The sequence below is a fragment of the Mustelus asterias genome, chromosome 5 (genome assembly GCF_964213995.1).
Source record: "Mustelus asterias chromosome 5, sMusAst1.hap1.1, whole genome shotgun sequence".
Lineage (NCBI taxonomy): Eukaryota > Metazoa > Chordata > Chondrichthyes > Carcharhiniformes > Triakidae > Mustelus > Mustelus asterias.
Window position 1 is genome coordinate 138,462,577 of NC_135805.1, and position 21,269 is coordinate 138,483,845.

General features: G+C 41.2%; 1 protein-coding gene across 2 annotated transcripts in view; it reads left to right on the forward strand.

Moving 5' to 3' along the window:
• Window positions 1–21,269, forward strand: part of spast (spastin) — a 64,063-nt gene that overhangs the window by 3,080 nt on the left and 39,714 nt on the right. Inside the window, exons 2-4 of one of the 2 annotated variants that reach the window (XM_078213373.1) lie at window positions 3,214–3,297; window positions 12,425–12,508; window positions 18,872–18,967. In XM_078213373.1, coding sequence (XP_078069499.1) covers window positions 3,214–3,297; window positions 12,425–12,508; window positions 18,872–18,967 — 264 coding nt within the window. The remainder of the gene's footprint in view (window positions 1–3,213; window positions 3,298–12,424; window positions 12,509–18,871; window positions 18,968–21,269) is intronic. The other variant, XM_078213374.1, reaches the window with a different exon arrangement.

The following is a 21,269-nucleotide window of genomic DNA, read 5'->3' on the forward strand; positions in this document are numbered from 1 at the left end:
AAATAACTCCACCTAGTAAGCTGGGCAAGACCTGATAAAAGCTGACAAGGTTGTGCTGAATTTTTGTTTTGTGTGGCAGCTCACCACACTATGCAACTGGACAAGCGTTTCATTGTAATTACTGGACAGAACTTAATCCCTCAGCCAACGCTAGAAACAGATGACCTGCTCATTTCTCTCTTTGCTGTTTGCAGGATCCTGCTGTGTGCAACTTGGCTACCTCATTTCCTACGTTACAATAATGACTGTGCTTCATGTGTATTTGAGTGCCTTTAGTGATTTAGGATATTCTGAGGTCATGCAAGATGCTGTAGCAGTGGAAGTCCTTTCCTTTTTTGTGGTAACTAATTACATAACTGCTGTAATTAATAAGATGATGATGATAGAGGTGCTGATATTCATTGATCTCTACTTTCCCGCAGGTACAGTGCCAGTGTGTAATTACACCAGAACTTAGACTACACCACCATCTCGTTATAAATATATTAAAGTATCCACATGCTTTCCCTGTCAAGATTTTCTGTTATAAGTACTTATTCCACATTTATTATGGAAACAACTTAGGTGCAATAACTAACCCCTGTCAGCGCTACTACGGGTGGGAAGATGCGTTTACAAAAATATTTTTAATCAGTATGGACACAGGAATTTGTAATGGAAGTAGAAAAAGGTTTTTGATGGAAAAGGGGAAGCCTAGTGAGCTGACAGCACAGCTCTGTTGCCTTTGAGAATATATAAATACAAAAAACATTTGATTTTTGTTTGTTGGAACAATGCAGATTGTGATGTGATGGAACTGTTTGAAATTGAGAGGATGGGCGAAGCAGATTATTTTCAGTAGGTGGGGGGGGGGGGGGGGGGGGAAGTAAAGCTTTAGAACAGATAGAAAGAGAAACCTCCTCCCTCGGGTTTCTGAGGCTCTAGAATTAACTTCGAATATGTGTGATTGACACCAGAAACTGTATCGATATTCAGCGTTAGATTAGATAAGTCAATGAAGGAAAGGGATTTGGAGGCATATGGAGATTAGAGTGTAGACATGATTAGAATTATTTGTTTTTGGAAGGTAATGCTGGCATGTACTGCTGGGCCGAATGGCCTGTTTCCCAGTTGGAATTATGTAAATAGAAGTCAGGTTATATCTGAGTAGATTGGTTGAGCTATCCTCTGCCATCTAATCCTACTTCAGTTTGGATTCTGTAAACATGATTCTATTCAGACTCCCCAAAGCCTTTGCACCATCTGAGACATGGACAGGTGCGTGATGGAATACTCTCCACTTGTCTAGATAAGTGCAGTTCCAACTACAGTCAAATCTCGACAGCACCTAGGACAAAGCAAGCCGCATGATTGGCACCCCATGCACCACACTAATCATTCACTTCCTCCACCACTAACCACACAGTAGCTACTTGTGTATGTTATCTACAAGATGCACTGCAGCAACCTACTGATGCTCCTTCGACAGCCCCTTCCAAACTTACTTCCCTTCCAAGTTACAGACCATCCTAACTTAGTGATATATCATTTCTTTATTGTTTTGAATCTTCCCAAATCCGAAACTCGTTCTGGAGATAGTGGGACTGTCTTATGAAGAGGGATTGGACAAACAGGACCTTTAGAGTTTTGAAGAATGGGGGTTGTTCTCATTGAAACCTGCAAAATACTTTTAAGGAATGGACAGGGTAGATGCAGGTAAGATGTTTCCTTCGTAGGGGAGTTTGGAGCCGGGGGCACAATTTCAAAATTCAAGGACCGAGAAGAAGAGAAATTTCTTTACACGTAGGGTTATGTGGATAGTATGTGTAAAAGCATTGAATTGAACCTGGGTCCCTGGCGCTGTGAGGCAGCAGTGCTAACCACTGTGCCACATGGACTGTAGCGGTTCAAGAAGGCAACTTGCCACCACCTTTTGGAGGGCAATTAGTGATGGGAAATAAATGGTGGCATTGCCAGTAGCGGGCACATTCCATGGGTGAAGTAAGAAACTTGATTTGAAAATTGCAATTTGTCTTAACTCTATGTGTGCAACTTCCTCAGATTAACCAGCATGTTGTCTAATTAATTGAAACTGACTCCCTTGTAACCTCATCTTCAGAGCTGTAATCAGAACCTAAACTGGGGCATGAAATTCCGCCTCCTTAAACTACACCATTTATATTGAAATTAGTTGGTTTTGTTAAATCGGTTTTGTTTTAAACACTCTCTGCCCACGTTGCAGCATTGCAAAATTTTTATGGCTGTGGAGCGGAATATAGATCGGAAATTTAAAAAAAATATATCAAACTCACATAAATAATTTCAAAATGGCATGAAGAATATTGACCACGATGCCTCTTCTTTCATTCTCCCCCTTCCTTCCCCTTCTCTCCAACTTTTTCTGCATCTTGATATTTCACACTTGCTCGGCAGTGAATTGTTGGGCATGTGTTTTTCTTGTTCATACCATGGAGTGTCACGAGTTGCATGCAGTGAGTGTTTTGACGTGTAATGTATCCACCAACAAGGCACCAGCACTTTTCAAATATCCAGGTTCATGAAATTTGAATAAGATAAAATCAGTAAGCTGCTTTGAGCAGGCTGTGGGAATTGTAATTTTGATTAAGAGTACACAAAGATTGATACAATTGATGATGGTTGCAATGCATCTCTGTTGCTTTTAGCAGATGCTTTGCGCCAGTTAGGTAATATGTATGCACTTGTGTGTCCTTTGAGTAAAGTCTCAATTTCTTCTTTTCCATCATTTTCACACCAAGAATACTTGACCCTGTTTTTCACCGAGTGCGTGCTCCAAGCAAAACTCTGGGTTTGATTAGGCAAGATGTGGAGATGCCGGCGTTGGACTGGGGTAAACACAGTAAGAAGTCTAACAACACCAGGTTAAAGTCCAACAGGTTTATTTGCTACCAAATAAACCTGTTGGACTTTAACCTGGTGTTGTTAGATTTCTTACTTTGATTAGGCAATGCAGTAACTGTATAACTGGATTATTTTTACTTTTCAAATAAAACAAAATATGGAAATGTCCACTGTCATACAGTTTATTGAAATGCTGGTGACAGCACCGATGGTAGAAAAGCCTCAGAGTGCCTTTAATCCTCAAAGGGTTAAGCTAAATTCAACCACACTGTTTTGAGTTGTGTTAGGGATTATATTATGTTGTCTCAGTAGTTTATGGGTGATGGTTGTAATCCTGTTCCTATGTTTGAACAGGACAGAAGGAAAAAGCTGTGGAGTGGTATAAGAAGGGGATTGCAGAACTGGAGCATGGGATTGCAATTCAGATCTCTGGATCAGGTAAGGCATTAACAAATGCTATTTTGTTGCTGTAATGGATGAGGTTGCAGAAAAAAAGGAAGGCTTTGCATTGTCCCACCCAGGTGGCTTTGGAAGAAGTCAAGACGAAATCACAAGAGCAGGAAAGTAAGAATTGAGAGGGAACAGGTAGTGTGTGAATGGCTAACTGTGGGAAAGAGCTTATCACGAAATCGGTGATGATTTCAAAATTTGTCAAACAGAATTTCCCTTTTGGGTGGAATCGACACATTTTTATCAATCACATTTTCCATGTTAATGCACAGAGTTTCTAGCATAACCACTGATGTTAGGATGATAGTTTCCCATTTTCTCTCTTTCGTTTCTTGAATAGCGAGGCTTTGTTTGCTACCTTCCAATCTGCAGGGATGATTCTTAATTTGAATTCTATGAAATTCTGGAAGATAAAACTGACCCATTATCTCTGTAGCAGCCTCCTTAAAACTCCTAGGATGAAGACAATTAGGTCCAGGGAACTTCTTGATGCCTTTCAGTTCCATTAATTTCTCCAGCATTATTTATTTGCTCATACTAAATTCTTCCAAGTTTCTAATTTGTCTAGATCCTTAACTCCCAGCAATCCTAGAATGTTTTGTGGATCTTCCACCATGAAGGCAAAAGCAAACAATTGAAACCTCTGCCATTTCCCGCTGCTGCTGCCACTGCCTGTAAGGGACCCAAGTTTACTCTTGCTAATATTTTCCGGTTTGTTTTAGAAACATAGAAGATTGGAGCAGGAGGAGGCCATTTGACCCTTTAAACCTGCTCTGCCATTCATCACGATCATGGCTGATCGTCCAACTCAGTAGCCTAATCCTGCTTTCTCCCCATAATCTTTGATCCCGTTTGCTTTTATTTATGTCTCTAGCTGGTGTGCTCTCATACCTTACTTTCACTTTCTTTATCAACTTGGCCATCCTTTGCTGAATTCTAAAATTCTCCCAGTCCTCAGGATTACTATTTCTGACAACATTATAAACCTCAACTCATTAGCCATGGTGGACCACTTTTCCCATGGGATTTTTATTCCTTAGGGAATGTATAATTTTGGAACACTCATTTGTTGCAAAGTAAGAACTAATTGTTTAAATGCAAGCCATTGCTTATCTGCCATCACATCTTTTAATCTAGTTTACCAATCTATCTATCCCAACTCATGCCTGTATAGTTTGCTCTGTTTGGATTTAAGACCCTAATTTTGGACTTGACTAAATCCCTTTCAAACCCAATACAGAATTCATCATACAATGATCATTCATGCCTGGAAGCTCCCTTCCCTGTACAATGCAATAAGTGCTCAAAGTATTCATAGAATCGATTGATGGAGAAGATCCTGAGAGGCAGGATTTATGAACATCTGGAGAGGAATAGCATGATCAGAAATAGCCAGCACAGCTTTGTCCAAGGCAGATCATGCCTTACGAGCCTAATTGAATTTTTTGAAGATGTAACTAGACACATAGATGAGGGAAGAGCGGTAGATGTAGTTTATATGGATTTCAGCAAGGCGTTTGATAAGGTGCCCCATGCAAGGCTCATTGAGAAAGTGAAGGGACATGGGATACAAGGGAACATAGCTTTGTGGATTCAGAACTGGCTTGCCCACAGAAGGCACAGAGTGGTTGTAGATGGCTCTTTTTCAGCATGGAGGTCGGTCACCAGTGGGGTGCCCCAGGGATCTGTTCTAGGACCCTTGCTCTTTGTGATTTTTATAAATGACCTGGATGAGGAAGTGGAAGGATGGGTTGGCAAGTTTGCTGATGACACAAAGGTTGGTGGGGTTGTGGGTAGTGTAGAGGGATGTCAGCAGTTGCAACGAGACATAGATAAGATGCAAGACTGGGCAGAGAAGTGGCAGATGGACTTCAACCCAGATAAGTGTGTGGTGGTTCATTTTGGCAGGACGAATAGGATGAAAGAATATAATATTAAGGGTAAGACACTTGGCAGTGTGGAAGATCAGAAGGATCTTGGGGTCCGGGTTAATAGGATGCTCAAAGCAGCATCGCAGGTAGAGGCTGTAATTAAGAGGGCATATGGAATACTGGCCTTCATCAATAGAGGAATTGAGTTTAGAAATTGGGAGATAATGCTGCAGCTGTATAGGACCCTGGTCAGACCCCACCTGGAGTACTGTGCCCAGTTCTGGTCGCCTCATTACAGAAAGGATGTGGAAGCCATAGAAAGGGTGCAGAGGAGATTTACAAGGATGTTGTCTGGATTAGGTGGCATGCCTTATGAGGATAGGTTGAGAGAGCTAGGTCTTTTCTCCTTGGAGAGGCGAAGGATGAGAGGTGACCTGATAGAGGTGTAAAAGATGTTGAGGGGTATTGATAGTGGATTCTCAGAGGCTTTTACCCAGGGCTGAAATGGTTGCCACAAGAGGTCACAGGTTTAGGGTGCTGGGGAGTAGGTACAGAGGAGATGTTAGGGCTAAGTTTTTCACTCAGAGGGTGGTGGGTGTGTGGAATCGGCTGCCGGTAGTGGTGGTGGAGGCGGATTCGATAGAGTCTTTTAAGAGACTTTTGGATAAGTTCATGGAAGTTAGTAAGATAGAGGGTTATAGGTAAGCCTAGTAGGTAGGGACATGTTGGCGCAACTTGTGGGCCGAAGGGCCTGTTTGTGCTGTAGCTTTTCTACGTTCTATGTTCTAATCCCTACGGTGCAGAAGGAGGCCATTTGGCCCATGGAGCCTGCACTGACCACAATCCCACCCGGGCCCTATTCCCACAACACATATTTACCCTGCTAATCCCCCTGACGTTAGGGTCAATTCAGCACGGCCAATCAACCTAACCCGCACATCTTTGGAGTGTGGGAGGAAACCGGAGCACCCGGAGGAAACCCACGCAGACATGGGGAGAATGTGCAAATTCCACACAGACAGTGACCCGAGGCCTGAATCGAGCCTGGGTCCTCGCGCTGTGAGGCAGCAGTGCTAACCACTTGCTCATTTAACTTTGTCATGAAAAGTGCAACTTTGAATGAAGTAACGTTAAGTGAATCAGATTTTCCCATTGTAACCAATGTAAAAGTTGTATTCTGCAGGACTTTTCCCATCAAGAAAAAATGTTAAAATGTTATACGCTATAAGTTGAAAAGCTTTACGCTGCTAAATTCTTACATTCATAAATGAAATGGAATTTATTTTGGCTTTCTATAAAAGAAATATGCTAACTTTTTCTACTTGCCTCCGGCTCACTGCCTCTCTTCCCTGATCCTTCGGCTTGCCGCTGGAACTCTCCTCAAAAATTAAGGGATCAGTTGAAAATTTCAAGACTGAGATTGATAGATTTTAAAGGCCGCGGAACCAGCGCAGGTAGTTAGAGGGAGATGCAGGAAAATATGGAATGTTAGAACATGATACGAGAGATTGAATGACCACCTATGATTGTAAATGAAAAATGATCAAGTCATCTGACTATTCTCCATTTCTAAGTATCTGGTTATGGCAAAGCAGCATCCCCAGCAAACATTCTCTGTAGTTATTCACTGCTGTGGATAAAGGAACACAACTGAAGTAGGTCATTCAACCCCTCGAGCCTATTCCACTCCACTCAATCAGACCATCACTGATCTGTATCTCCGCTCTGCTTAAATCCATATCTCTCTACCACTTATAATAAAAATCTATCCTGCTCAGGCTTGAAAACTTTAATTGACCCATCGTTAGTTTAGGGAAAAGAATTCCAGATTTAATGGCTCCATGATCTACTAATCACAAAGGATTGCAGTCATGGCAAAATGCTGCAAACTTGAAGTTTTGCCTAAAATAGACTTCTGACACATTATATCTTTGCCAGCTTGGACTTCAAAAGTAAGAATACAAAGTATATAGTGTCTAATGTTTTTAAGAGTTTGTGTCAAGATGATTAGCTGTTTTTCATTGAGTAAGTAATTAAATATTTGTCCTGAAGGAACTGGCAAGCCTAAAGAAGGAAAGGGCTTTCATTTAGATAATGTTGCTATGTTAGGACACCCCAAAACACTCTGCAGCCTCTGAAGTACTTGTGAAATGTAATCACTGTCATTCTCCTTTTTAAGACAATCCTTAAAACCTGTTCTAATGCTATCCTGTGAGGCTTGGGATTGAATTGTGTTTGATTGCCCCCTTGGGAAGTTCGCCTGGAGAGGCCACAACAGAATCTGGAGAAATTCTAGGCACCAACCTGATTATTGAAAGATAGCTTACCCCCTCCATTTTTTGCCGATGGTACAGTACTTATAATAAGCCTCATTAGGCTTATTACCTAATGGAGTGGTTTTGCATTGGAACTGTGATTAGCCACACTTCATGTTCTGAATTTGTGCACTCTGATCTTGATCAAGTTTCAATTGACCAAAACTTGTATAGTACCTTGATGAGACCACATCTGGTTCTATTCTGATCTAAGCCAGAGAATGACCTGCAGTGGCTTCTCTTCTCACTCCTGCATTATTACGTTTGATGTCCCCCAAGGATTTGTTTATGACTTCCTCCTAATTCCCATCTACGTGCTGCCGCTCTGCAACATTATCTTAAAACACTCCAGTTTCCACATGTATGCTGATGAGACTGATCTGTATCTCCCCACCCACCCCAACACCTCACTCTGTTCCGCCACTGTCCCTAAATTGCCATACTGCTTTTCCAACTTGGAGTACTGGATGAACAGAAATTTACTTGCAATATCTCTAATATTGGGAAGGACCCCAAACTCGTTGGGTACTGATTCTTCCCCCCTCATTGGCTACATCTGAGGCTGGACCATATTTGACTCAGAGTTGAATTTCCAGACACACATCCAGCCCATCACTCAGACTGTCTTTCTCCACCTCTGCAGCATTTCCATGTCTATTCCCCTGCCTCCGTTCATCTGCTGCTAGTCTCTCCACCATTGGCAGCAGGACCTTAGGCTGACAAGGCTGTAGGCTCTATAATTTCCTCCCTCTGCCTCTCTACCTTTCTCTCCTTTTCTAAGATGCTCCTTAAAACTTATGTCTTTGATCAAGCTTTTGGCCACCTATCTCAGTACCTCCTTATATGGCTCAGTGTTAGATTTTATTCGATAATGTTCCTGTGAAGTGACTTGGATCATTTTACTGCATGAGAGGCACTATATAAATGCAGACTCTCTTTGAATTTGTGGCTCTCCCTTTCTCTGCCGCCTTTTTGAGGGACTGCACTAGTGTGGTTGGAAGGTTTATGCTCCTACGACTCAAGCTGGGCTGACAGGTTTGTAATTCCTGGTGGGGCCACCCAAAGTCAGGCAGATTGAAAACTAGAGCCACACTAAAGGCCATTCCTCCTGGTAGGGAGATTGCTTATCAGGCTCATTGGCCTGATTACATAAAATGTCTTTTGTTACCAAAAGAGCTTGGACAAAATAGGTCTGTTGGAGACTTGCAAATATAAACATTAAAATGCCTGGAGTTACTGCTTTCAAAAAATTGCATCAGAGACTGCACTAGTTTTGCTAATGTGAAGTTATAGGATGCTTGAGAATGAAGTGTTTTCGGATGCTAGCCCCTAGCTTTTAAATTTCCACAACCTTTTGTGATGATTGAATTGAATGTTCTGCCCCGATTAAGCTGTTATCTGAGTGGAACTGGTGTGGGTGCTTCAGGCTCACCAGCTGCTGGGTTTAAGGCAAATTAATCTTCTGGCATTAGATATCTTGGTCTAAGCAGACAACAATGGAAGAAATTGATTACCTGCTGCTCCTAAGCAGAGAAAACTCTTGCCTATCTCTGCAACCTCCTTGGATCCTATACCCCAGTCTCACTATTTCTGCTTATCTGTTCTTAACCCAGTCTTTCTGTCCAACAATTAGTGACCGAGCATTTAGCCGTCATGACCTCTGTAATCTGGAATTATTTGCTTTACTAGACCTCTCCCTATTTTCACAAGTTTCATCAAAACTGAACTCTTCCCCTCTATCTTTAGTCACCCCAACCTCCCACTAAATCTTCGTCAAACTCATGTTTCTCATTTGTCACTTTTTTATGGTATGTAATGAGATGGTTGGCCACTTTAAACGTGCCTTTTAAATTTTGATTTGATTTTATTATTCTCACGTGTATTAGTATACAGTGAAAAGTATTGTTTCTTGCACGCTATGCAGACAAAGCATACCGTTCATAGAGAAGGAAAAGAGACAGTGCAGAATGTAGTGTTACAGTCACACTAGGGTGCAGAGAAAGATCAACTTAATGCGAGGTAGGTCCATGATGGCAGCAGGGAAGAAGCTGTTCTTGAGTCCATTGATACGTGTCCTCAGGCTTTTGTATTTTTTTTCCTGATGGAAGAGAGCATGTCCGGGGTGCGTGGGGTCCTTAATTATGCTGGCTGCTTTTCCGGGGCAGCGGGAAGTGTCGACAGAGTCAACGGATGAGAGGCTGGTTTGTGTGATGGACTAGGCTTCGTTCACAACTCTGTAGTTTTTTTGTGGTCTTGGATAAAGCAGGAGCCATACCAAACTGTGATGCAACTATTTTGTGACTAATTTGGTTCATTAGGGGATTGCCTAGTGGCCTGTTATGCTGACTGTCAATTTGGGTGGTTAGTTCTTTTGAGTTTGAGTTCCCAATATTGGAAGTAGTCAAAATAGAGAAGTTTCTAGAATGACACTGTTAACAATGGAAAGAAAGCGAGTCTGAATATTTCGCATTCACAAGTAAAAACCAAGAGTTAGGTATGCTAATTCAGATGAGAGAAAGGATTAATGGTATAATGCCCAATCAATAACTTTTTGAATGGCAGCACTGATGAGGGTCAAAAGAAAGGTACTGATTTGCATGGTCCAACTCAGACTCGATAAAGATATTGGAATGGCAGCTTCAAAGTGAAGAGGTATGAAGTGAAATATGCACAGGAGAAATGTCTGGGATAACGGCTAACGTTCAAAGATGATAATTGCTCAGACCAGAACATCACAAGGTGCCCAGGACAAAGATGTTCCTGACATTTGTGATTAGATTAGTTGGAGGTCAAAGATTAAGGGAACATGGAATGGTGAATGAGAGGTCATAAGCAAGCTTGTAGATGGATGTTGGGCAAAATGATCACCTAACATGAATCAGGCGCCATAACGTGGAACATGTTTTGCCAAAGAATAAATAAGGCAAGGCCAGCCTATCACTTCGTGAGTGACATGACTTTGTTTAGTTATTTGAACCCAAGAGTATGCCCATAGTTTGGAGTAGAGTCCCAGTTGTTTTTGGTTTGAAAATGTTGCTACCTTTTCCCCGAGCATTCTCCATTGGGGTTTATCCTCAGTTCTTCCTGCTGTTCTACCCAACAAATTCTGCTCTCTGCTTCATGACATGTGACTGAAAACATTGCATCATGCCATGTTGTGGAGTCGGGTTGTTTACTGAGTAATCATGCTCTTTTGGGGAAGTTGAAGACTGAGCCTAAATTCCTTAGCGTTTAGAAAAATGAGAGGTCATCTCTTTTGAAATGTATAAAATTTCAAAAGGGTTTGATTAACTCTGAGGATGTTTCCCTTGTGAGAGTTCAGAATTGGGGATCAGAATCATAGAATAAGGGGTCAGTAATTTAGTACTTAGATGAGAAAGTTCTTCACTCATGGGTTTGTGAATCTTAATTTTCATCTCAGAACTCTGGGTGCACACTCAGTAAGTATGCTCAAATCAAAAATGGATGCACTTTTGGCAGGGCGAGCTCGATTGTCCTATTTCTGATGTTCTTGTGTTCTAACTCCATATTCTTTATTTCAATTAATCTGCTTATGGGGCAGGTAATAAAAGGCAGGTCGATCAATTATCTTATCTACTCCTGCATATGGATATTAGTTGTAAAATGTAAACCAGCTAGAGGAAGTAGCTGTTCAGGGAAACGGTAGTAAAGAAGCTACTTGAACGTGAGGTCAACATAAAACTGGGACCTGATGGTTTGAAATTCTGATTGTAGAAATAATGGAGGTTTTGTAATTTTTCCAAAATCATACTGAAAAGCAAATTGTGTCAGAAGACTACAAATGTTACTTATCTCTTCAAAGTAAGTAGGACTTGGATAGTTATAGGAACCTTGGTCTTTCTTCAGATATTGATAAACTACTTGACTTGATACAGGATGAAATTGCTAAAAAATTGGAGGGATGGAAACTAATCCAGGTTAGTCTTCATGGATTTCTAAGACAAATTCATCCTTGACCAACCTCTTATAGAATTCTTGAACTAAGGGAGGGGTGGTGAATGCAGGATATGCAGTGGGTGTGGTTTATGTACTCATAAATAGCATTTGATAAAGACCCGTGTGGAATTAAGATGATTGCAGCCAACATGGATTGGATTGGGATGCTTGGAGAGCAGAAGGTAAAGGATAAGGGGTAAAGGAAGTCTCTTTGATATGATTTGTTATTCCAATGCATAGATTTTAAAGGTGAAGCAAAGAAAACTTTGGTTTTGTGTCCTTAGAACATGGTATGTGAAAGTAAGGTGGGCATTTTGAATGAAATGCTATTTTAATTGGGCTGCAGTTTTTTTTTTAGTGTCACAAGTAAGGTTTACATTAACACTACAATGAAGTTACTGTGAAAATCCCCTAGTCGCCACACTCAGTGCCTGTTTGGGTACACTGAGGGAGAGTTTAGCATGGCCAATGCGCCTAACCAGCATCTCTTTTGAACTGTGGGAGGAAACAGGAGCACCCAGAGGAAGATGTTCTCCCCATGCAGACACGGGGAGAATGTGCAGACTCCATATAGACAATGACCCAAGCCAGGAATCGATCCCTGGCACTGAGGCAGCAGTGCTAACCACTATGCACCGTGTTGGGAGTAATGTGTGGTGTTCTGGGCCCCCTGTTCTAGGAAGACGATTAAAGTCATGGAAGGTAAAGGGTAGATTGAATGGGATGCAATGGTAGCTGGTATTGAGCTGTCTTTTTTAATAGCCAAAACACCCTTTCAGAGCCAGTCAATTGGTCAATTACAAATATTGTTTCCCAATTGTCTAAATTTGTAGATAATTTTGACATTTGAGTGGTCAGGGTATATTCTGCATGGGTTATTTACTGACAGTAACTGAGAGCTATATGAACAGCAATTCTTAACATGTTTTATTTTTGTTTTTAAATATCTTCTGATGACCTCCTACTTTGCAGGTGAGCAGGTTGAGCGAGCCAGACGCCTACAGAGCAAAATGACAACCAACTTGATTATGGCCAAGGATCGCCTGGAGTTGCTGGGTGTGTACTACTTGTGTGCTTAAAAGTAAAAAAATAATTGTGTCGGTGACTGCAGGTTATAAATAGGATTCTTTTTATACATGAGTTTAATTGAGGATAGGTTAAAGGTGTAGAATTGAGATGAGTAATGGATTTGCTAGGGTAAATGGAGAGAAACTATTTCCTCTCTTGAAAAATTTATCCACTTTGCCTTTTTGCATCTCTATCTAGTCCCAGACCAACGTGGTTAACTCTCAACCACACACCAAAATGGCCCAGCAATGTGCTCGTGCTAATGTTCAGTTATTAGTTAACTTATTTTCTTTGATTTTCAATATATTCAAGCAAGCATTTGATGATTGAGTATCCAGAACAGATTTTTCATCTGCAACACAACTTGGATATTCATGTACACTGAGAATGATTCTCAGTTTCTAGTTCCGTCATCCATGCCCTTGGGAGAAGTGTTGCAAACCATGCTCCTTTATACCCCATGTTTTGCCTACGTTATAGGTACATGTCTCAGATAGGACCACATTGGCATATCTGTTCATTCAAAAACAGTCTACTTGCATAAAAAGTTGTTGTTTGCTCCAAAGCCACGTCCCTCAGACTAAACTTTCTGACTTTACTGTTCTTGAATCTTTTGAATGAAAGTTGGCTTTCTTAGCCATTATCTTCCTATATTATAAACTCCTGTACCTATGTTTATTACTATAGCCCCCATAATTACATCTTAATTCGTGCCTAACTTCATTAATGTTCCTTATTTCCTTACATAACCAATTATTGTAGATAACACATCGAAAGAAAAAGGCCAGCCACACTTTCTTCTCTTGGCATTTAAGTCATCCTGTTTGTTGCTTCAGAAGCTAATGAAAATACAACAAAACTTACTTCAACTTATAAATCAAAGAAAGGGTTTAATAAAGAAACATCATTACTTTAAACTTGGGGCCTTGCCCTGGGCCACTCCAAGCTTCCCACAATTCTACATAGTTCCTTATTCTGGTCAGCTGACTATTACATCACTCTGTAATTGGTTCCATGGTTTACTGGGTCAGCTGACCCTTGTATCTTGTTCCCATTGGTCACATTACATCTAATACAAAGTTGTCACCGGTTGCATTCTAACACTGTTTATCTTGGCAAGCCTGTGCTTCAGGATACGAGGAAACAATTCACCCTTAACTCCCCAAGATATGCAAGATAAAACCCTCCAGCATATCTCAACAGCTCGCATCTCAGAATTCATGTAAAGTGTAAAAGATGAACAAGAATAGTTGACTCCTGTCTCTCCTTGTTGTGACCAGCAGTAAAAGGGAATAGGCAAAACTTTACGATGGCCACGATTAACTTTTCCTTAGTCAGTTCCCTGAATTATTTGTTCATCAAGTCATGAGCTTTAAGTCAACAAGTTATCTAAAGTAAAAATGATAGGAAGTTGCTTATTAAAGGGAACATTGATCTGTGGGTTGAAATTAACTTCCAATAAAAAGAGAAATTGAAACTGAATGAGCATGTGTGGGATTACACAATTATTTTTGCAGAACACTTCATTTCACACTGGTTAGCAGCCCAATAAGTCAGTATCACTGCCTTCAGAATTGTGTACACAAAAACACTGGTGCAAAAGTAGTAAATTAATCCTTTGTGTGGTCAAGTGTCGGAACTGCAGAGATTGTTGTACTGTGCTAAATTATTTGCTTGGTGATATCAGCGATACACAGCACGCAACACTGAGTGACTGCATTGCAAATTATAATGACAACTGGTGCTTTCAAGACTGAAGTCCAAATGTTTGTTAGGAATGTAGGAAGAACACAGACCTTTCGAGCCTGTTCCACCATTTAATTAGAACTTGTCTCTTTTGAATCGTAAATCCATCTACCTGCCTCCGTTCCATAACTTTTAAACCCCTTGCCTGAGAAAAATCTGTCGATCTTGATTGCCACTAATCCTTGTATGACAAATTGCTTCCTGACATCCTGAATAGCCTTGCTCTGTATTTAAGGTTCTATCTTTTTTTCTGACTTTCTCACCAGAGGAAATAGTTTTTGTCTTATCTAACCTGTTAACTTCTCACATCTTTTATGCAACACATCAATTATGTTGCACCTTAATCTTCAGGACCTTTGTCCCCTCCGAAGAATGAGATACTTGTCAAACTATTTTTTCACCTCATCACCACACTTCCCTAGTTTGTTTCCAGACCTTTTACCTTTCTGACTTGACACTGCAGGTAATGCTCCTATGTTTTTGGGGTATATTCTGCAAAAGGTCTGTTCTGATTTTAGGATATCACAGTCACAATGTTGGCGATATTTTCTGTTCAGGTTGAAAAAAACACACTTAAATAAAAAAGTGTGACACTGTGACACTGAGCCACATGATAAAATATTAGGCTAGGTGGTGAATAGCTTGACCAAAGAAATAGACTTCAAAGACTGTCTTAAAGGGGGAAAGCAAAGTAGAGATGGGAAGGTTGGAGAAGAAATTATAGAGCATGGGGCTCAAGAGAGTTAAAGGCATCAATGGTGGAGATATTAAAATCAGGGATACTCAGTAGGTCAGACAGGGTAGAGTATGACAGGAGATTACAAAGATAGGGAGGGGTCGACCCACAGAGATTTGAAAACAAGGAGGAGAATTGTAAAATTGTGGTATTGCCTAATTAGGCACCAGTGTAGGTCAGCAGGCACAGGGATGATAGGATTAGTGTGAGTAGGGCAGCAGACCTCCAGTTTACGCAGGGTAGAATCTGGGAAGCTGGCCATCAATACAATCAAAGAGGCAAACCCGGAGATAACTAGTGACACATGAGATGGGCAAAGTTGGACGATAAGAGATGAAAATGTTGGTCTTAATAACAACACTGAAATGTGATTGTCTCAAGGTCCAATATGACACCCAGCTTGCAGACATTTAGTTCAGCCTTTCCCAGGTAGGGAGAGGGATTGGAGTTGTGGTGGGGTCTGCATACAGCCTTCCCAATATTTAATTGAAGGACATTTCTGCTTATCTAGAACTGAATGTACTAGAGACAACAGGGAGGCAGTGGCATAGTGATATTGTCACTGGGTTAGTAATCTAAAGACACAGGGTAGAGCTGTGGGGACCTAGGTTTGAATCCCACCACGACACATGGTAAAATTTGAATTCAGTAAAAATCTGGAATTAAAAGTCTCATGATGACCATGAAATCATTGTCGATTGTCGTAAAAACTCACTAATGTCCTTTAGGGAAGGAAATCTGCTGTCCTTGCTTGGCCTGGCCTATTTGTGATTCCAGACTCTCTGCAATGTGGTTGACTCTCAACTGCCCTCTGAAATGGCCAAGCGAGACACTCAGTTCAAGGCCAGTTAGATATGGGCAATAAATGCTGGTCCAGCGATGCCCACATCCCATGAATGAATTAAAAAAACAAAGAGCTAGTGAGATAAAACTGGGGGTCATCAGCATACACATGGAAACTGATGTGTTTTTGAATTATCAAAACATCTACTGCTGGCTAGCTAAGGTAGTTAGGTGCTGAACATCGGTTTAAAAATACATTATCCGTAATCAAAATTGTGTCAGTTGATAGCAATTTAATTTTGTCAGTCCTGATGCTTTGTATATTTACTGGGGTCCGAGCCAATATTTACCCCCCAGTCAACATCACTAAAACAGATTATCTGGTCATAAACAACAATATGATAGTGGGAGCTTATTGTGCACTGCGTTTCTTACATTACGACTTGTGACTCCACTTCAGAAGGACTTTGTTGGTGGTAAAGAGGTTTGGGATTTTTTGCATCCTATGTTTATGTAGCGCCTTTCATGGCCTCAGGATATCCCAGAGGGCTTTGCAACCAAGGTTGGGGAAATTTGCAAGGCAGCGGAATGTCAAAACTCTGCAATCAATCCAGATTTGGGTCCATTTCCCAACACCGGTTGTTGAGTGTGAAAACATTGACCTCCTTCCTTACCCCAGCACTGTGAATATTCTTTCTCCAAACCTTCACCTTTTGACTTGTGGGGTGGAGGTAAAGCGATGTGGTAGAACATGTTTCCGATACATAACAAATTGCAAACAATTTCATTTTGTGGGTAGATTTTCACAATAGTGGCTAAACATCCTTAAAGTTGTTCATTTTTCTTTCCATGGTGAGAAATGCCTCAGAAAATTTCAGGCAAGGGTGGCTGAAGTAAAAAGAGGATGGGAAATTTGTATTAAAGACGAGTCTTTTTTTAACAAATAAAGCTCTTTAATTCCCCATCCCCACTTAATGAGGCACTAGGAAACTTCCACTTAGATTAGTACATCAAAAAGTGCACTCCAGTCAAGTAATAACTCCTGGTATATAGGCCCCTATGCAGTGCTTTGAAGAGGAACAATTTCCTCAGGCTGCTTTATTTATCCATTATCTGCAATTAAACTTAGCGATCCAGTGGCAGATCATCACTGCATTTAACCTGTTTCCATTTTCTACCGAATAGCTCTATCACATTTCAGGATGTTTGGCCATTTTCAGCAGGAAATGGATTTTAGTGGGGGATGAGGGTGGAAGAATTGCATTTAATCATTGGGGTTTTTGTAGCAAAGTGTATTCGCTCAGGTTTTTTAACAAGTCAATGAAGATGAAAGGTGGTTAAAAGTGTTAATAAGCCAAGCATTGAAGCATGCAATAAAGCTTGGTGTTGCTTCTACTTTTTGAAAATCAATCGTCAGCCGTTTTGTTAAAATTGATTGTAATGAGTGTGCAGAAGACTGCGAGGGTGTTGAAGGACCTTTTAGCTGTCGAATGCTGCTCTTCTGCTGAACTGCAATGTGAGATTTTGTTTCCTAGCACAATTTCTGATTTGGATTTCTGAAGTAACTTCCTCAAAAATGAGAAAAAAAATTTCAGCCACTTCCTGAACTGCTTGACTAACACGGAATGTTTCATTCCCTTTTTTCCACACTGCCTTTGACTGAAAATGAAGTGATGCGCAGCTATTTCTCCACGTGGATTAAGTTTTGACTCCTAAAAGTGCCCTGATTTCCTACTCCATCCAAGAGACCATTCTTGGGATAAGAACATAAGATATAGGAGCAGAATTAGGCCATTTGGCCCAGTGAGTCTGTTCTGCCATTTAATCATGGCTGGTATGATTCTCCTGTCTTTTCCCCATAACCCTTGGTCCCCTTATTGATCAAGATCCTATCTATCTGGCTTTGTCTTAAATACACTCAATGACCTGGCCTCCACAGCCCTCTGTGGCAATGAGTTCCAGAGATTCACCACCCTCTGGCTGAAATCCCTCCTCATCTCAGTTTTAAAGGAGCATCCCTTCACTCTGAAGTTATGCCCTCTTCTACCAGTGGAAACATCCTCGCCACGCCCACTCTATCCAGGCCTCTCAGTAATCTGTAAGTTTCAATTAGACCCCCCCCCCCCCATCTTTCTAAACTCCATCGAATATAGACCCAGACTCCTTAATCACTCCTCATACGACAAACCCTTCGTTTCTGGGGTCATTCTTGTGAACTTCCTCTGGACCCTCTCCAAGGCCAGCACATCCTTCCTTAGGAATGGGGCCCAAAACTGCTTACGATATTCCAAATGGGGTCTGACCAGAGCCTTATACAGCCTCAACAGTACATCCCTGCTCTTGTATTCCAGTCCTCCAGAAATGAATGCTAACATTGCATTTGCCTTCCTAACTGCCAACTGAATCTGCATGTCCTTAAGAGAGTCCTGAACCAGGACTCCCAAGGGATGTGAGTGATGCTTGCATTTATTATTCTCCAGAAGCTGGTAAATGGGCCGCCTTGAACTGCTGCAGTCCAAATGCTGAAAGTACCATCCTGTTGGATAGGGAGTTCAGGTTTTAGACCTCTCAACAATTAAATAATTAAATTCTAACCAGTGTGCTTAGAATTGTAGAAGATGGTGCAGACAATGAACTAAGTCAACTCAAGGATGATGGAGCTCGTTGACTTCCAACTAAATCGTGGTGCTTGTAGGCAAACTTTGAGAGGAACTTCCAGCATTTATTAGCCCTGGAACTGTGATTAAAATCCCTTTCTGCGTTTAGATTTCAGGAGCCTATGTGGAATAGACAGGATATAATGAGGGTTTGGAAATGAAAATCTGTTGTGACATCCTTTGATTTTCTTACCTTGTTCCAACGTACTTTTCTCGCACCTTTTCCAAAATCTGGATGGATGGTATTCTTCAAAAAGTGCAGGTCGTTGACAAGAATTGTGTGAAAGCGCACACCCAAATTTGCTCTTTAATTTGATATAATATCCACGCAGTTCAAAATTCTACAGCACAATCTATTTAACTTGTTTGCTCTGTCTGTACTTATTTTCTTTTTTGTTGTTGTTTGTGCCCACTTATTGTGTTGTATAGAGCAGATGCTAGCATGTGCGAGGTTTTCCAAGCCCGAGAGGGAGGTGTGTAGAGACATTCCAGGCCCGCCGTGCCCTAGTGCACGGATCCAGTCAGGTGGGTTTCCTCTGCTCAACAAAACATTGGCTTTATTAGATGGCAAACCATTTGATTTAATGAAGAATATATACGTATACATTTTCCTAGAAATTGCAGTTGCCTTTTGAATAGGTTGTATACAAAGTGCTCCATGGTTAAGGGATGACTCCCTTGGGTCAACTTGCCAACGCCTGCGCAAAAGGAGTGTCGTCAGGCCCAAGGTGAATGATGGTGATACAGTGTTGTGCTAATTTTCTCCCAGCTGCTATTCCTTTGCCTGTGGCACCGTGCTTGGCAAATCGGATCAACGAATTAACCCTCATAGTTCAAGTATTGTGAGGATGAATGGTTGCCAGAAAACCAGATGGCTTTTACTGCGTTGGTCTGAAGATTCTGTGATGGCTAGTGTGAAATGCCTGTTTATGGAGATTCAGTACATTCATTATCGTGAAGGGTTTGAATGAATTGCACGGTGGCACAGTGGTTAGCACAGCTGCCTCACAGCGCCAGGGGCCTGGGTTCAATTCCTGGCTTGGGTGATTGTGTGGAATCTGCACGTTCTCCCCATGTTTGCATGGGTTTCCTTCCACAGTCCAGAAATGTGCAGGTTAGGTTAATTGACCATGCTAAATTGCTCCTCGGTGTCAGGGGGATTAGCAGGGTAAATCCGTGATGTTGCGGGGTTAGGGCCTGGGTGGGATTGTTGTCAGTGCAGGCTCGATGGGCCAAATGACGACCTCCTGTACAGTATGGATTCTATGATTCTAAATGAGGAGAAATTGTTTCCCGTGACAAAGATTTGGTAATCAGAGGATTCCGATTTAGGGTGAGGAGAATTATTTTTACAGAGCGAGTCATGATCTGGAATCCACTGCCTGAAAGGGTGGTGGAAGCAGATTCAACAGTAAACTTCAAAAGGGGATGGTAGTGTTGTGGTCATGTTATTGGACTAGTAATCCAGAGACCTGGAAAAATTACCTTGAAACATGAATTCAGGTCCCATCACAGTAGCCGTGAAATTTAAATTCAGTTAATAACTCCATGTAACTACTGGATTGTCATGAAAAACCCATCTGGTTCACTAATGTCCTTTAGGGAATGTAATTTGCCATCTTTAACTGGTCTGACCTTGTGACTGACTCTTAATTGACCTCCGAAATGGCCTAACAAGCTACTCAGTTAAGGACAATTAGGGATTTGCAATAAATGCTGGCCTTGCCACTGACACCCCGTAATTGAATATATGTTTCAAGGAGAGAAAATTGTAGGGTTACGGGAAAGGGGCAGAGTGGTTTGACTAATTGGATAAAAAGAATTTGCACAAGCATAATGATCCAGATGTTCTCCTCCTGAGCTACAAGTTTTAATGATTCTACATTTTGATGTCTGTGCTAAAGCTATCTAGATTATAGTTATCCAAAAATACAAATATTCTGCACGTGACCATTTCGTTATTCCATTTGTACTTTAATTTTAGGCACAGCAATTTCTGCTTTCCCAGAACTTTGTGTTCTACATTTTGGGCATGTGTATACAAGATTGAATGTGTTGACAATTACTGAAAAAGCTCCACAGACTCACCAACAACTGCATGAGTAGCTAAAGCCTCTCTTTGTTTTTAAAGCCACACTTTTAACTAAACCTCTCAGTAAATCAGCCTGTATCGTTTACAAGTGATAAACGTCCTCTGCATTCTATAACCTAAAGAAAGTCTTTACCTCTAACCGGGGCAGTTTGTGATTTGCAAAGTAATTACAAGTAAGGGGGTTCCAGGACGATGCTACATGGCTAGATTATACTGTTGGAACAAAATTGTTGCTGTTAAATTGCCAGGAAAGGTGATTAAAGTGGAAACGGGTTTAAAAGACTGTTGGCCAGCTGTCAGGAAAGAGAGAGGGTATAAGAATGTGCTGAAACAGCAAGTGTTACTGAACTCATCCAGCAGCGTAAGAAAGGGTACGTAGCTGGGTGATGTCCATTGGCAGAGTTGAAAGTGGGGAGGCAAGCTCTCTTGAGTGATCCTTGGAAACATCCAGACAATTCAGTGCTGTTACAAACAAAATGATAAACCTGGATACCAAAATTTGAATAATGTAGATTTTAATGTTGGACTGCAGTACAATGGTTTTTTAAAAAAGTATTAATGATCCCCAAGCTGGCTTGCTTCACTACCTTATCCCCTGAAATTCTGAACCAACATTTCCCTTCCCCACCTCTTGACAGCCTCCTGCCTCCTGAAATCCCAACAATCTGTATCCTCCTCTGCATTATGTCCAGCTCCTCAATTACCAACATCCTCGCTGAGATTTATTGACTTGCC